Below are 16278 nucleotides of genomic sequence, written 5' to 3' on the forward strand. Positions count from 1 at the left end.
AGCTGATGCTTTAATCTAAATTTTGACTGTTGTAATGAATCATACAAGATCTTGGTACCGACACAAAAAGTGCTGATATCCCTGCTGTTTGTCTGTCACACTAGACCAGTTTTGTCATGAAATGCAAGCTAGGATCATTTTTGCTCTTCATGAGACCATATACAGGAAGTGCAAAACTAATTCATTCATAGTGGTAAAGGAGTAAATGGCTTTTATGTTGCATCTTGTTAGAAGATATATACAAGCAGGATGCTTAATGTTGCGAAAAATGTATTTCCTACAGGTTTGCTTTTTTTCCTTTTACAAACCTGTTTCAGTGTAGCTTCCTGCTTTTTAATTGACCACATCTTATTTTAGGATGCTTCTCATTTGACAGGTGTCTGCTTTCCTTTCAAGTTGTGTAATATATTGTCACAATGGCACTTCACACTTTCAGCTAAGATTTTTCACTCCCATGTCTGGTTGGATTTGGGACTGTATTGTTAGTTTGTTTATTTTAAAAAAATTCTCTAAAATCTCTAAAACAATCCATTATGTTTTCAATCAAGCTCAATTGAATGTTGAAAACCCTTGTTTCCCAGCAAATAGATAACATGTAGCTTTGTCAAAATGTCAGGCCATGCAAAATTCAGTAGATGAAAGCTTTCAATCTGGCTGTTAGTAGGATTTAACTGACAAATGAGACACTCAGTTGATCCAAAAATCCTGATGTCTGTACACTGTATGAAGTCTACTTTTGATGAACGGCACAAATTTGCATTGAATAGTCAATATTGACTATTTACAATTGACTTTAAAGTAAATTGACTGTAAAGTCTTTACAATTGACTTGTAAAGACTTTACAATGCCTTACAACGACTAGGTTTCAATTATTGTCCTGACTTTGCATTGGTTAAGTTCTGATACACTTCCCTTAAACAGTTCATATTCATTCTTAAAATGTCTTTACTAGTTTTTAATAAAAAAACTTGGAGTGTTTTCTTTTTGAGCAGGAAAATGCTTTTGAAATCCACATTTGCTTTGAGCAAGGGACAGAGAGACAGACAAAGGTATAGATGGGTGTATGTATATTTAGCAATGTCATAGTTTGGTTACTTGGCTTGACTGATGTTTTGCTCTTGAATTTCTTGCTTTTCCTTGCAATTCCTTGCAGAGATTGACATAGAGCGTTGCGTTCGCGAGTCGATCAACCTGTTCCGCTGGACTCCCAAGAGCGCCACGTTCCGGCAGTTCGCGCAGCCCGCGCGCCCGCCCGCCGACAGCAGCGGCGCCAGGAGCTCTGCCCTGGCCTGCCTCTCTGCAGACTACCAGGAGGCTCCTCGCAGTGACCTCGTAAGCAGCCTGGCAACGGGAGTGGGGAGCATTGTTCGCGTTATTCAGATTGCCTGGTTCTCCTGCCTAACCAACGCCTGCTCCTTCAGTTCTCTTGCAGCAGCCCACTGATGTCCCCAGCTCGCCTGCAGAGCTAAAGCAGGCTTTATCATAGGAGAAAAGCAGTAAAAAGAGCTGTGCCTGTGAGATTAGATAACTGGAAAGTGATGCAGGCAGCTCTGGCTGCTTTTTCCATCTTGGCATGTTAGGTGAAGGATATGCCGCAAGTTACTCTGAGAGCTTAATTGGTGACTTATGCCTAGTTTTATCTTGGCAAAGAGTAACTAGTAGCTAAGATAATATCTGCATTAAATCGATACCCAGTTTAGCAAAATGATTTTTCTCCTCTCTCTCTAGTAGAATCTAATGGCTGTTTCTCTGGACAGTTGCATTATCTGAATACTGGTGATTTGAAATTATTCCTTTCCTTCCTCTTAACAGTATAAATCTCTAGCTAGCCTCTCAAAAATTAAATTTTATTTTGCTGGGGTTTTTCTCCTTCCATGTTCTCCAACAATCCTTTCATTCATGAGCATTCCAATAATCTAGGAAGTATATATAGACCTTCTATGTCTATTTGGTGAATTGCATCAGGTTTTAGTATTTCCATTTGTTTTTCCTAACTACTAGGAAGCTAAAAAGTGTTGTTGTCGTTCACGTGAATCTTTACTTTTTAGTTCTTAAACTGAAGCTTGATATTCAGTAATTTGCTTAGTTTTTACGTCAGTTTTTATTTTATTTCTGTTGTAATTTCTGGAAGCCTTAGCTAAAAATCCAGGACTGCAAGTGCAGACATGCAAATGAAGAACAAAAGGAAACTTGAAAGATCTTACAGGATTTAAGAAACAATAGGTGGATCTAGAAAGGCAATGGGAAATGAAAATTAAATTCCAGGGGAATACTCGTGTTGTCATCCAGGAATTGTAGCCAGCACAACTGCTGCTGTGCTGCTCTGGAGATTTGTAGAGAGGCTTTCTGAAGGAGCCAAGGGCTGCACTTTCAGAGAGTAATTCAGATAGAAATTCCTAAGGTCATCTGGTACAAATTCCTGCAGAAAATGTGTCCAACACTGAATTCAGGTGGGGTTGCCCAGGGCTTTGATCTCTCAGGTCAAAGTGACTTCCAAGGAAAGTATTCAGTCTCTCTTGGCAGAGATCTGATCAGATGTCTGACAGTGCTACCAGTGAAAATGACTTTGTGTATGTGCTAGTTTTTCTGAATGTTATGGCAAAAGAGTGAAAAAACAAGTCTTCTGATTTCTAAGTATTTTCTTGTGCCTTTATGTGTAAAAGCAAGAGTCAAAGCATTTGGATATAGCAAAGAGGGAGAAGGGAGAAAGCGGCCCTGGTCTACTGAAATGAGTAGTAAAAAGATTTGTATTTGTAACAGAGAGAAAAATCCTTATTTCAAATTAAGCAAGTTTCTTTCAGTATTCTCCCATTTTCTGAGAAATGTTTTGGGTGGTTTTTCCTGATAGTGTTTTTGTTTTCATACCAGAATTTGTATTTGTTTATAAAGCCAGTAATTAGGATCATCCATCCCACAAGTTCCAAGAAATTAAGCAAATGTTTTTGGTATGTTAAAGAGTAGATAAATAAATACGAGAACTTCTATTGACTTCTCTTTAATTTCTAGTTTTGTCTGTCCAGCAGCAAAGACCTCTGCAGTGCAGCTGAAGGTTTAACATCTTTTGAAGCACAAGTATATTGGATCTTTTGATTACTGCTGTATTTTGGTTTTTTAGCTCATCATATGAAAGAGAGCTGTACAGATTCAGAGATCTATACAGAAATATGTAAGCAAAGAGGAAAGTAGTCTCTTGGACACAAGAAATACTATTCATATCTTAAATTATAGTCTGTAAATGTATTGTTTGCTCTCATGTGCTGTATTTTTGTGTGTCAGATTTTGAGACAGATAGATGCAAGTAAAGTATGTTATGATTCAGTCAGGAGCCATAGATCAGACTTGGAAAGTCCTGTGTAACATGAGTCCATAATGAGCAACCTCTCACTTGTGACTGTACTTTTGGATGTCTTCATAAAATAACTCTTCTCAGGGATTAGAGCAATATTGATAAAAACTAAATTGAAATTATTGGTGAAATACACCATTTACACACAAAGGTGGTGTGGTTTGTTTTTGTTAGTGGTTTTTTTCAACCTTAATCCGGGAATTATTTCCTTCTTCAGACATGTTCTCTACTGGTGTTTGCTGCCATGGGGAAACTTTTTATCTACTTGAAAGGGGTGAGATCTGAGTTCAGTCTTTAGTACACACAGCATCCTTTAATGGATTTTCTAGAACACCAGTGTGTCCTTGCTCTGCAGTTTAGCTCTTACAAAAATAACTTTTCTGTTTCCTTACCTATTTAGTTGGTGATTCTTTGGACAAGGACTTTACACTACATTTCTATCTCCAGTTTTATATTTGTGGGTCACCTCTGTATTTGAAAGTGGGTAGGGTACAAAACAATTCTTTGTGAAGAAAGTCGTGGGTTTGCTTCTGAAGGTAATTTATGACTTCTTGAAACATTAAATGTTTAGTGTTTTTAATTGTAAACACCAGCTGTCTCTTACCTCTCTATTTGTATTTTATTTCTATGCTGCTTCAGTTTGTTTCTTAAGTGCTTTTTATTGGCAACTCAAATATTTGTGTGTATCTGTATGTTACTGTGCTTTTGTTAATAATAACAGGAGAAGTATTTCCCCTCTGGGTGTGCATTTTTCTCCCTAAATCAGCAGTCAGTAAAAAAAACCTGCTTTTTATCACTAGCATTGCTTAGTTCTTATTTTAGTGACATCTATTTACAAGTTTGTAAATAGGCTTGGGTGCTCTCTTTTTTCCTCCTGGACTTGTGTGGTGCCTAATCTTTTACTCTTTCAGCCAGTAAGCATATTTCTACTGAGATAAAATCTCAAGGAGGAAATAGTTTCAGAGAGAATGAATGTGCATCTTAAGTGGGGTTGCATTGTTTGTTTTGAGAAAGATAAAATGTCAAAAATAACAACAGAAAAAACCCTTTAAATTCTGAATTTACATTAAATACTGAATTTACATTACAATCTACTCAATGTTGTATCTGTAACTTTTCTTTACCAGTACATGGTTGATGTTTTTTTCTGCTTACTGTTCCTGAAATTTACTTTCATACCCTGGAAACTCCTGAAGTATTTTTCCTGAATGAGCAAGGGGTCACAGAGAGAAATAACACTGTAATATAAAAATTTTCTGCTGTATCTGTGTCTCCGTTATTATAGATATGGTAGACATACACTCTGTCCAACTACTTCCACAATTCTAAATAAAAAGGGGAAAATGTTGCAGCTTCTCTATCAGTATCTGCTCACTGATGGCAGGTGAACTCACAGAAATCCAGACTGACAGAGTTACAACTTTGCTTTCTTCTTTTACTCCTGATTCTCTTTGCAAAGATGGGAATTCCTCAGAGATGTTGAGGAATGAAAGCATTGAAGTGGAGAAAAGTCTACCAGATGATTATTGATCTTTGCAGTGATTTGAATGCCAACATCTTCAGTTTTTTGTTTTTGTTGTAGTAGAAATACCTAAGCAGCAACATGACTTAATGGCTTAATCAAACAACACAAGTATGAAAAACATGTTTTTATCATAAATAGTATGAGCATATTTTCCTGAGGATAACTTTTCGTTGCCAGTAATTAAGGATAGCTTGTGTGATAGACTTTCAACAGATGGAAACTTAGGCCTATTTGTCATACAACAGCACTCAATTGCTTCTGAGTTCCTGTCAGCACCTAGGAAGTATTGGTCCATAAAAAATATATTGGCTAGGTTTGTATTAAGTCTTTAAATAACTGGTGTGTAAATCCATTTATTCTTCAGAAAGAAGCATGGTCAGTAGTGGATACCAACACTTCTGCTTCAGTGTACAAGCTAAGAAATGTCTGTGTGATAATCATGCTGTTTATAATGGCTGTTACTTATATTCTGCCTGAAGGGTCTTCTGATTGCCTTGACCCATTTCAGGTTTCTTTTGTTGTCTGTTTTTAGGTGGATCTTGGTTTTGTTTTCCTCTTCCATTGTTTTTAGACTTAATGGAAAGCTCTTATTCAAATTTGTCTTTAGTTCAAATTGTGTGAAGCATTACCTGATCAGGATCTCAGTTAATGCTTCTAATTTATTTCACATTTGCCTTTGATGCGTCTGCTCTTCTGGTTGTTGCTGCCAGCAGCTTGAGTGAGAAGCTGGGGTTATTTGTCATTTTTTAGAAGAGTTGGTTAAAATGCACTTCAATGTCACTCTCCTTTGAGTGAATAAACAAATCGCTGTTTAATTATGCATAAGCCCATCACATTCTGGCAAATACTTTAGCAATTGTTGCAAACTTCAAAATGTTCTCTGTTTATTGGTTAGCTTTTCAAGGTTTTTTTGATACTCATAGGCCAGGCAGGCAGCTACCAGGAAGTGGGGAGTGTGGGGAAACCTCTGCTTCCAGAACTTTGGTTCTGCAGATTAAATTATTTAAAGGAAGCCTTATTTAGCACCTTGTCTATTCTGACTCTTTTTGAAAATCTGTATTTATTTTCTATAGTTTTAAGGCTTTTTCTCATAGAAAATGAGGCATTAAATTACCAGAGTGAATAAAATACAAAATATAAGGCTCAGGAAACAATCTATGTTAAATGTTAATTCATACATTTCTAATGCATGTTATGGGTGTTTATTTTAAGTTGTAATACAAATTACAATTATTTAAGTTGAATGTAAATTCATTTAAACAAATTAACTGCTTAGTTGAGGCAGAATTAAAGAAATATGTTTGTAATGATCTAGATAGTATTTATATGAGACTATAATAGTTTGTGAGACACTCACTCTAGATCATACTTAAGGATTCTAAGTTTGTTTTGCACAGACTTGGTTTTAGGGTCTCCCTGGGATGTGTTCATCTGCTTTGAATGTAAATGGGGCAGTTGGAGCAGCCAGAGCACTCTCTGCTGCAGCCTTAGGCTCAGGTTCTGGGATCACTGATTGTCCACTAATCCTTCCTCATAAGCTTTTGTGATTATACCCACTTTGCAGTTGAAAGCTGGGCGCATTTGACCTTTTAGACCTCCCACAATTGGGATTCCATGACTGATTAACAAATGTGCAGAGGGGAAAAGGGTAAATTTACCAGTAAAATTATTTTTTTTCTTTTTTTTTAATCTAGCGGGTTCTTTCTCTCTGCATCTTGTAGGAATGTTCTTTTTAGTTTTTTTTTTCTAAATTTGGAAATTGTTTTAAAATTGGATTCTAGGAGAATATTAGAAAATAATTACACATCTCCGTGGTTTAGTAATTTTTCAGGCTCTAGTGGTCCTGATTTGAAATCTGGCTGGCTGACTGAAGACACAGTAGTTATTTTGTTTGTTTTCATGTATTTTACAACTGATTCTGTTTATTTTTGAAATAAGTGGAAATAAGTTATTTTGGCAACCAAAGCCAAACTCAAGTTTCCAGAGTGACAGTTTTATTTCATACCTTGTTAAACAACCCATATTTTATTTTTAAAAAATAGTGACCTGCATCTAAAAAAGGGAAAATGAAAGAGCAGTGCAGTGTTTATGTAAATTCACTTTAGGAGAGAAGTAACAGTCAGAATAACTCACTGAATGTGTTAAAATATGCTTTAGGACCAGCTCAGATCTAAATGGCTTAATGCTTCATTCAGCTTTTGATAAGTGCAATTAGATACTGAAGTGAGGAATTATCCTCTTGGTGTTACATTTTTTATTTGTGTGCTTGTAGCACTAGAAGCAGTGGAGTTTGGGAGAAATTTTTGAAGTCAAGTTTTGGAGGAGAAGTAGACTGAAGGATCTTTATGGTTTGTCTGCCACACAGAAATGCCTGGGTACACAGCTGTAGCTCCCTCCTGCCCCTCACAACAACTCTGATTGCAGCCTGCAGCGACTGCTGTGTGTGCCATGCACTGCTGCTGTGAAAGTTAGGTCTTAGATGTGTAACTGTGCTATTAACACAAATTTCATCATGTGGGGAAGAGATGTATTATGTCAGCCTAAGGTGCCTTTTCCCTCTACTCCTCAGTCTTGTGTCCTACCCTATTTGTTTTCTCAACACACATCTCTATAGGAGTCTGCCTTAAGCTAGTCTTGAATTTAGGATTCCTCACATTCCTTCCTTAGTGCACCTCAGGCCAGGCTAGGTGCTGTATGTTTTCTCAGCTGAGTCAGGATGCAGTGGCATCATGATCTAACTTTATTAGGAAGTGCCGTTGGGGGATAGAAAAGACTTTCTGGATGCAGCTCTCTTGCCTGTGGGATGGTGTCAACACCATCTTAATCTACTATTAAAAGTGTTACAGCTCTGTATATATATTTACTCTTCTGACATTATTAGGAGTGTAAAATCTGATTATCAAATCAGGTTTGATTTGATAGCATAATTAGTGTGACAGCATAACTAGAAGAAGGAATCGATGCTGCTTGTGAAGTTGAGCCTAAAACCAAAGTTTAGTCATAGAGCCCATCCTGCAAATGCGAATGAATAGATTTTAGGCTTATGGGAACAAACGTTTCTGTTGATGATGATTTTAATATAGCTCAAAAAAGTTTGGGCCCAGGTCACTAAAATGGGTGGAATGGTGCAGAAATCCAAGATTTATGTGAAAAGCACATACAGCTTACACGGTAACTGTCTGGCTGATCACACTGTCAAATTTTTTGTCAATTATTCAAATTCAGTACTCTTCTTAATAGTCACCAGTTAAGGGAGAGCCTGAAGAGCATGTTTTGACAGGTTTCACAGTGGTAAATGACTGAAAATGTCCTAGAGCTGCTTTTGGTAATGCCAGTTCAGAAAATAGGAATGTGAATAAACAGCAACCACAAATGAAAGAAGGTAGATTGTCTAAATCCAGGGTCTCTGACCAAGTGAGATACATGATCACATTATGAAGGAAACTCCTCTAGCAGTTGCAGTTTGCATTGAGTTGTGTTATTAAACTCTGGTTGTTGTTGGTATGTTTTTTTAAAGAGGTCAGGGGAATCACTGACTGTTTCCTAAAGATACTGTTAATATTTTTTTCTGAAATCAAAGGAATACAGTTTCTTGTCAAGGACAGAGCATCTATCAAGAGAGAAAAAAAGAGGCACTGATGGAAAGCATTCAAGGCTGGCAAGATCATTCTTGCTCCTGCTTTTACTTCAAGTTTTATTGCACATTAAGGTATCCTGTGAGTATTTTCAAGCATAGCTGGATTATGTCTCAGCTTTGTCTTTTGAAATGGTTCCATGCAGTGGTGAGCAGCTTTTACCTTTCTTATCATAGCAGAGACAATAATGGAGTTTGCAGCATGTCTGCCCTGCTGCATGCAGGGGAATATTGTGTCTTTCAGCCCTGCTGATTCAGTTTATTCAGTCAGTTATGTTATTCCATTGAGATGACCTTTCCTTGTGTTTCCTTAGTAATGAGCTGGTTTGGCAAGCAGAGCTCACTTCCATTTTTTGTAGACTGCCTACAAAGTTGCATGCAGACCTTTGGAGGATGTTTCTGGCTGACAGCTGGCTGGAAGTTGCTGTTTGTACTTCCCAAGGTGTGAGTTCTGAAGTAGGGAGCTTTGTGGAGGAGTCAGGATGGTGGAGGGGGTGGAAGAGCACAGCTTGCAAAATGAAAATGGAGCAAACTTAAATAGGAAGTGGAGGGAGGGAGAGAGGGAGTATAGGGAAGGTGGACACCAGTGTCTTGATTAGGGAATATGGGAAGCAGAATATGATGGCTACAGCGGACTGAATCTAAGTGTAAGAATCAGTTTGCTAGAGAGATTGTGTAGAGAACACTGACACTCAAGTGTTGAAAACTTGTAGAAGAGTTCTTAAAATCTGGAATTTTGGCTATTCTTCCTTTATAAACAGTCACAATTCCTCCTTTATAAACAGTCACAATTGAACCTCAAAAAACACTGAAGCATTTTTGTATGACCCTTTGCTAGTAATTGTAATAAAAATGGTGGGGAGGGCAAGTGGAGAGCTTAAACCATTATCTTATAAGCTTTTCTAAATTTTTTTCATAGTCTTATTTCTGTGTACATTCATACACTGATTTGAGAAATATGTTTGAAAAATATGGAATGACATTTTCATGAAACATGTTCCTTCATGAGGGACCTTGATAGTTTGAATAGAGTATTTTCCTTGAACTCCAGATTTTAATTATTCTGACTTCCAGGCTGAACTTTTTAGTATATTAAATAAACTGCACTAAGTTTTGTCAGCTTCAAAGACAAAGGGGAGAAACCCTGCATCTACTCAGATAAAGCTGAGTATTCTATCCATTTCCATGGATAGAAAGTTCCTTTATCGTTTCTGTGTTTATCTGATGGGACTGTAAAATTCAGGTTCAGCAGAACTAAAGATCCTTGGCTATTTTCTAAAAAAAATGTGTATATCTTCATTTAATAGCCATGATGAAATGCCTGTAAGAGATTACAGGCTAATGGGAAAAGAGATAGGAGCTGTGATTGTACCAGCCTCGTGTTCTGGAGTGCTTTAATCTTTCTGAAACTTGGCCTCCAAATTGAGAATGGTTAAGCAGCTTTAATTCCTAATATTAAAAAAAAAAAAAAAAGTAATGCCTATTACTTCTTATTAAGAGCAGTAAATGCATATGGATTAGCAATTCCCAGGCCTATTTGAAAATTAATGGGGTGAGAAGAGTACTTAGAAAATAAAGAATGTAGGGTGTTGTGTCAGAGAAACTTCTGGGCAACAAGGAGACTTCAGACTTCAGCTTAGGAACTCTTTCTGCTATTGCCATGCTGCTGATTTAAACAGTCTTCCCTGACAAACAGTTGCTTATAGCTGAAGAGTCTAAAGCAAGATTCATGCTTGTAGTTAGAATATGCTAGGATAAGTTTCTCTTTGCAGGAAAACAGATAAAACCACTTAAGTAGTAAGCTCAGTATCCTAGCACAGTGCATACATCGATCCTAGTACACTTGTGCATACATGGATGTGTGAAAATGTGGGTGTCTTTCTGATAATTTTTTATGACAGCAAGTATATGAGTATGCTCTGTATATGAGCAGTTCTGAATTTCAGTATTTTTGTCAGTATACACAATTGCTGAAAGACAAGTTTGTAACTAGACCTTTGACTACCTTCTGGCACTGTGCTTAAAGTAGAGCTTTTGCCTTTTTTAAGAAAGAGTGTGGGTTTTTTAGAAAGTATGTACCATGTCTGCCTTAGAAAAGTAAATATCACAGCAGGAAAATAGTTGAAAGGAAGAAACAAGCATTTTATATATGTGATAAGCTTTTAAGGGTTTTTTAAGCTTTTCCCTGTGGTTTTCCTGGCTTTTTTTTCTTTCTCTTTGTCCTGTCTGTACTCCCTATAGAGTATCACTAGCATGGGAATTTTAAGTTGTGATAATCATTGTGCTTCATTGTTTAAAACAAAACAAAGCAAAAAATTACAGATGATACCTTCAACAGGATATTTGCAAGTAGCTGTCCTAAAATGTGCCTACTTGCCACTTAATGTAGCTGAAATCAAAATCTCATTTTTATTGTACACCCTGTTCACAACTTGTTGGGTATTTGTAAACAATTACTAAGAGACTATCAGTGCCATAAACTTTTTCTGAGTGCAGCTAACCTAACTTAAAGGATTTGGTTTACAGTGAACCTTCTTCCTTCCTTCACCTGCTTTTCCTTCTGGTGTTTCACAGCTGCAAAGCAATGCCTGCAATGACATAGGAAAGCCTAAACAGGGAATTGAAGCAAATAGTCCTGACAAATGTGAAGGCTCCTGTCTAAAATACCATCTTGTATCTTACACATCTCCATGCTGAGGTAAAGAGAGTAGGCACTAAGGTGATATACAACAGCTGGAACACTGCTGTGTAGAGTAGGAAAGGTGTTGAAGGTTCAGAAGAATCTGCAAGATTTGTGTGTTCAGTGGACGTGATGGCCTGAAGAGCTGTGTCAACTCAAGTCCAGTTTACGTAGTAGCTTCTTACAATTTCAAAGTATCTGTGGCAGAATGGTGGTTATGAAGACAAGGTGTGAGGATGGGGTAGAAGGATTGACAGCTTGATGTTAGCCATGTTTAGTTTCAGTTCATTGGAAAATTCCTGTGAGAAAATGCCTCAGGATGAAATATAGTTGTTACCAGATACAGCAGATGTAGTAATTTTTTTCAGGAATTAGCAAAATTATCTTATAAGCACATGCATATATTTCACTTTGCAATCTGAAGGAAATAAATTAGTCTGATAAAAGAGTTTTTAAAGAAAGAATTGCTGAATCAATTCTATTTCCAGGAAGTCTGTTGAGAAGCTTCAGTTTTGTTCAAAGCCTATATAGAGATGTTACATCACTGAATCTACCAATAAGGTAAATCTGGACATAGTAGGTCAAAGCAAAATGGTTGTAAAATTCATAGCTGAATGTGTTTCTACTTAATTACAATCCAGTTAAAGGGGAAAAAAATGCTTTTCCTGGTTATTAAAGCCTTTCAGCAGGACAGATAGTGTGTACCTGTAAAACACTTTGTATGGCTTTATACTGTTAGATAAAATGTTTTTATATCAGATTAGGTGAATTTTTGTTGGTTTGTTTTCTGCTAGACTTTTAAGGTTCCATTCTTTCCTGAGGCATTCATCCCATCAACTCAATAGACAAGAGTTGTATGAATAAAAGTAGGAAGTGGTTTTGTAATTAGAGTCCAACATAATGCAGATGTTTCTCCAGAAGACTTAATTTGGGTCATCTCAGCCAGTTTCACTGACTTCATTATCCAAGTTGTTTATTGTTACCTGTAATCATGTGAACCTGCTTCAAGGACTGAACTCTTGGCAGCAGACTTGCTTCCCTTCCCTCCTTGGTGTTGCTCCTCAAACCTGCTCCTGAGGCAGAAGCTCTTGTCTGAGGATTGCAATGTCTGCCAGTTTGCCACCAGGCAGATGAAGCTGTGTCAGCCAAGTGTGTATTTATGTAATCAGTATTTTTTCTACATTACTGTCTTTCTTGTATCTCTCAAATGTGTCTGCTGTGAATCCTCTAAAATGGGACTGCTGAATTCCTTTGGCAAGTCTGAAGTTTGTGAGAAGATCTTGAGCTTTTTTTCTTCCTCCTCCCATTTAATGCAATTCATTTCCTTGGACTCTTCCTGGGAAAATTCAGCTGTTCAGGTGCAGGTGGCTCTAGGCAGCAACTGGTAGTTGGCTGTGCCCTGTCACACTGTTTTTTATGGATACAGGTCTCCCTTGAGTATTGACTATTCTGTTGAAACAAATAATACATTATCCAGAAATAATGTATATTTCTGATTATAAAGCATCTTGACTTTATTCTTCTGAACTTGGAAGGAGAGTGTTGAGACTGGAAATTTGTAACTTCTTCTGTTTTAAGTATTATTATATACAATGGGAAAGGCAGTTGGGTGAGGTAATGTTCCCTGAAATAGAATTACTGATTTTGTTTGTCATTTTGAGGGCTTTTGGATAGCTTGCTTTACAGCAGAGGTATTTCTAAGTGCTGGACTGTTTTAAGAAGCCTTTTCTGGGACATAACTTTAAAAAAAGTCTGTCTCCCTGTTTTGTCTAGCATATTCTCTAAATTTGGGATAATCCTCAGATTAGTTGAGGAACTGGTATGTTTAAAAACCAAAAAAATACAGGGTTACCTACAGTCATTGGACTAATAACAATTAGTAATCCCTCAATTTTCTTCAGAGTGCTACCCCTCTTCTCTTGAATGATGGGCTATAAGCAAATAATGTATTGGTGTATTACTGCAATCTGAAACAAGATAACGGAAGTGTAATATTTTTTAGAAGCAGAAAAATTGTTACTGAGATATTCTTTAAGAATATGGAGTGTAAAAATTCTAGTACTCCTGAATATTTCTGGGATAGTCCACAATGAATGTTCTCTTATGAAAAATAATTTTGGGTATTATCATGCAGTTGCTTGAGTACTACCAGGAGTGTGGTGTGTGTTGTGTCATAATCTGTCACATCCCCCAAAATAATTTTTTAATTTAATATATAATTCTCCTGTCCCACAAAACTAAGGACAATTTTTGGGATTATTTTTTAAAATAACATATTTCTAGGTATAGGGTAAATCTTGTATTTCTGGCGTCCTGGTTTGTGCTAGGTCTTTGGGCTGGGGTGATGACTGGTGTTTAGATAGCTCTGTATCTCCCAGAGATATCCCTGCAGTTTCTGTGGCAAGCTGCCATCTTTTCTGCTCCAATCATGGGACCTTTCAGTTTCCCTTTTCAGGGAGTGTTTTCTAGCCAGTTTACTTAATTTCTGATGTTAAGAAATGTTCTGTGTATGTTGTGAGCCCTTCAGCCACAGTGAATAATTCATTAACAAATCACAAACTGAGATCTTTTGCACAGATTGTCAAACATTTTTTCCATTTTAACAACTTTTAACAGAAGATAGAGCTATAGTGTCAGATAGGCATTTGGCACTGCTCTGGAGCTTTTCTGTATGGATAGTTAAACTCTAGTTCAGAGTTAAAAGAAAAATATCTATTTCCATCTAACTAGGTTGTTACACTTGGAGTTTGTCAAATAAGCAAGTTTTAAAAAAAAAAACCCATATCTCTAATTCTTTTATTTTTTTTTCTTTTAAAGTCTAGAGACTCCATCAAGTTGGATGACCTGAAGGCAGAAGTGTCCCCACGGATTTCAGCAGAAGATCTGATAGACTTGTGTGAGCTGACAGGACCCAGCCATTCCAAAACACCTGTTAAGAAAACAAAGCCCAGCAAGCCAAAGCTGCTGGTGGTGGACATCCGTAACAGCGAGGAGTATCCTTCAGATCTGAGTGCCAGCCTTGCTGCACCCTGCCTGTGCCCATTGCTGCACCCTGCCTGTGCCCATTGCTGAGCCCTGCCTGTGCCCATTGCTGAACCCTGCCTGTGCCCATTGCTGAATCCTGCCTGTGCCAATTGCTTCCTCTCTGTCTGCAGGCTGGTGTGTTAGAGTGGTACGTGATGGAGAGAGGGGTCTGGTAGAGCTGGAGTGGAAGTGCTGAAGGCCAGGGGGTTTCAGCATGGAGAGGCCTGGTTTGCAGACCAGAGGACAAATCAATTTTTCCTTCCCATTGTAAATTGTGGGCTTAGTGAAATCACTTTGTACCAGTAGCACAAGTGCTTTAATGCTACATTTTTCTTTAGAACAGGTTTTGTCAGCAGACCTTCCCCATTTAATATGACCAATATTTTGGAAAGGTGTGAGGCTTTCCAATTAAATGGAAGTGAGATAGAGAAAAGTTGATAGCTGATGTGCTTTGCCAGTCCCTGAGTGGAAAATTTATTGCTTTTGAGTGCCTTCTAGCTATGTCAGGTAATGCAACCGTGTAGCCATCCTAAGGCCTCTAGTACTGATAATCAGAAAAGAGTAAAAGGTGTTTTGGAGCTGTGTTTTTACCAGGGTCACTACCCTGTCTACACCTTTCATGTGTTCCTTTTCAAGTATAGTTCTTTGCAGAAGGAGTATTTTTTTTTAATTCTTTGGGTTTGTTTTTTTCCTGAAATGGTGTAGTTGCAGGACTGGGATTGTTTGTCTTTTGGGAGGGGTAATCCTTCTTAAAGATGTTTTGTTATGTTTGAAGTTTGTAGTAGACTGAAATGTGCTGCCCTTTATATAATAGGTGGACTGATATCCTAACACCCATCTGGTATTAACAGGTAGGAAGTGCCACTAAAAAGGCAGCCTGGTAGGTAGTAAAATTGCCCTTGAATGTACTGGTTACTATATCATTTCAGAAGAAAATATCTGGCATGCAGGATATTATCAAATTGTCAGCAGTTATGAATATACATGGGAAACCATAAGAATATTGCATTCAGTGTCCTGTTCATTCTCACAATAAGGAAACAGGCTTTGTGTTTGTCACAAAATTTCAACCAATTAAGATAGGATCAGACTTTATGTTTCTGTGGTGTGTGTTTTAAATGATAGACCGCTGTGGTGTGATTCAAAAATATGATCATTTTGTATATTTTGGTTTTAGTCTTTTTCCCCAAGCATGTCTATCATGCTAAACTTTGCTTTCACTTTGTTTTCTTAGTGCTTTGAGAAAAGCATGAGAGGACTTCCAACAAGTATCAAACATGCTTCATATTTCGTAATATGACCCACATGAAAGCTGAGAGATTGTTTTGTAACGAACCTCATCTTGCAAGGCCAAGACCTACCAGCACTGTTTCAGTTGGCCAGCAATTCTTCTAAGGCTTATTTCATTAAGCATGTTAGCAGATACATTGGCAGCCTTCCGTTCCTGTTTTGAAAGTTATAGCTGCATATTTATGGTCTCTCAGGCTGTACCACAAAATCCTGGCCTTTTTGTTAATTGTCTTAGCAATTAGAACTTTTTTAAAGACTAGTTCATGTTTCTCTAGGGGTACTCAGTGGCTTAAGTAACTAAATTTGTCCAAAGTTATTTTCTGTCTAAATGATGATCATTTCAGAACCTAATCAATAGCATTGGGAGTTATGTGATTATAAATGGGGTTGGGAAAATGGGATTGGCACAGAGGAGTGAAGGAGGGATATCATTTTCCCATTCAAAATAGAAATAAACTGATAACATCAATGAATGGTGCATGATCCTATTTTGTTCTTTCAGATGTTTTTATATAGCCATGCTTTTCCCACACTATAACAATGATGATCATAAAACTGCTACATAAATAATGAGAAACAAATGCTACTATTACTCTAAGTCAGTTGAATCTTACCCCTATTTAAGGCAACTCCTTTATTTAATAGAATTCTGGGATTTAATTATAAATTTAACTAGCTTTCTGCAAGTACAATAATAGAGTGACTAATCTCAGTATTTGACATTGTGTATATTTTTGCAGAACTTTGCTGTTTCTCACCTCTACAAAGCTGTTTTTGC

General features: G+C 37.3%; 1 protein-coding gene across 2 annotated transcripts in view; it reads left to right on the top strand.

Annotated features, from left to right (window-relative positions):
- The window catches only part of TBCK (TBC1 domain containing kinase), an 87471-nt gene that overhangs the window by 59820 nt on the left and 11373 nt on the right, over nucleotides 1-16278 (top strand). For both annotated transcript variants that reach the window (XM_005484697.4, XM_026791986.2), the window contains exons 23-24: nucleotides 1155-1333; nucleotides 14004-14179. In XM_005484697.4, coding sequence (XP_005484754.2) covers nucleotides 1155-1333; nucleotides 14004-14179 — 355 coding nt within the window. The remainder of the gene's footprint in view (nucleotides 1-1154; nucleotides 1334-14003; nucleotides 14180-16278) is intronic.

The sequence above is a fragment of the Zonotrichia albicollis genome, chromosome 5, assembly GCF_047830755.1.
Source record: "Zonotrichia albicollis isolate bZonAlb1 chromosome 5, bZonAlb1.hap1, whole genome shotgun sequence".
NCBI classification, from domain to species: Eukaryota; Metazoa; Chordata; class Aves; order Passeriformes; family Passerellidae; genus Zonotrichia; species Zonotrichia albicollis.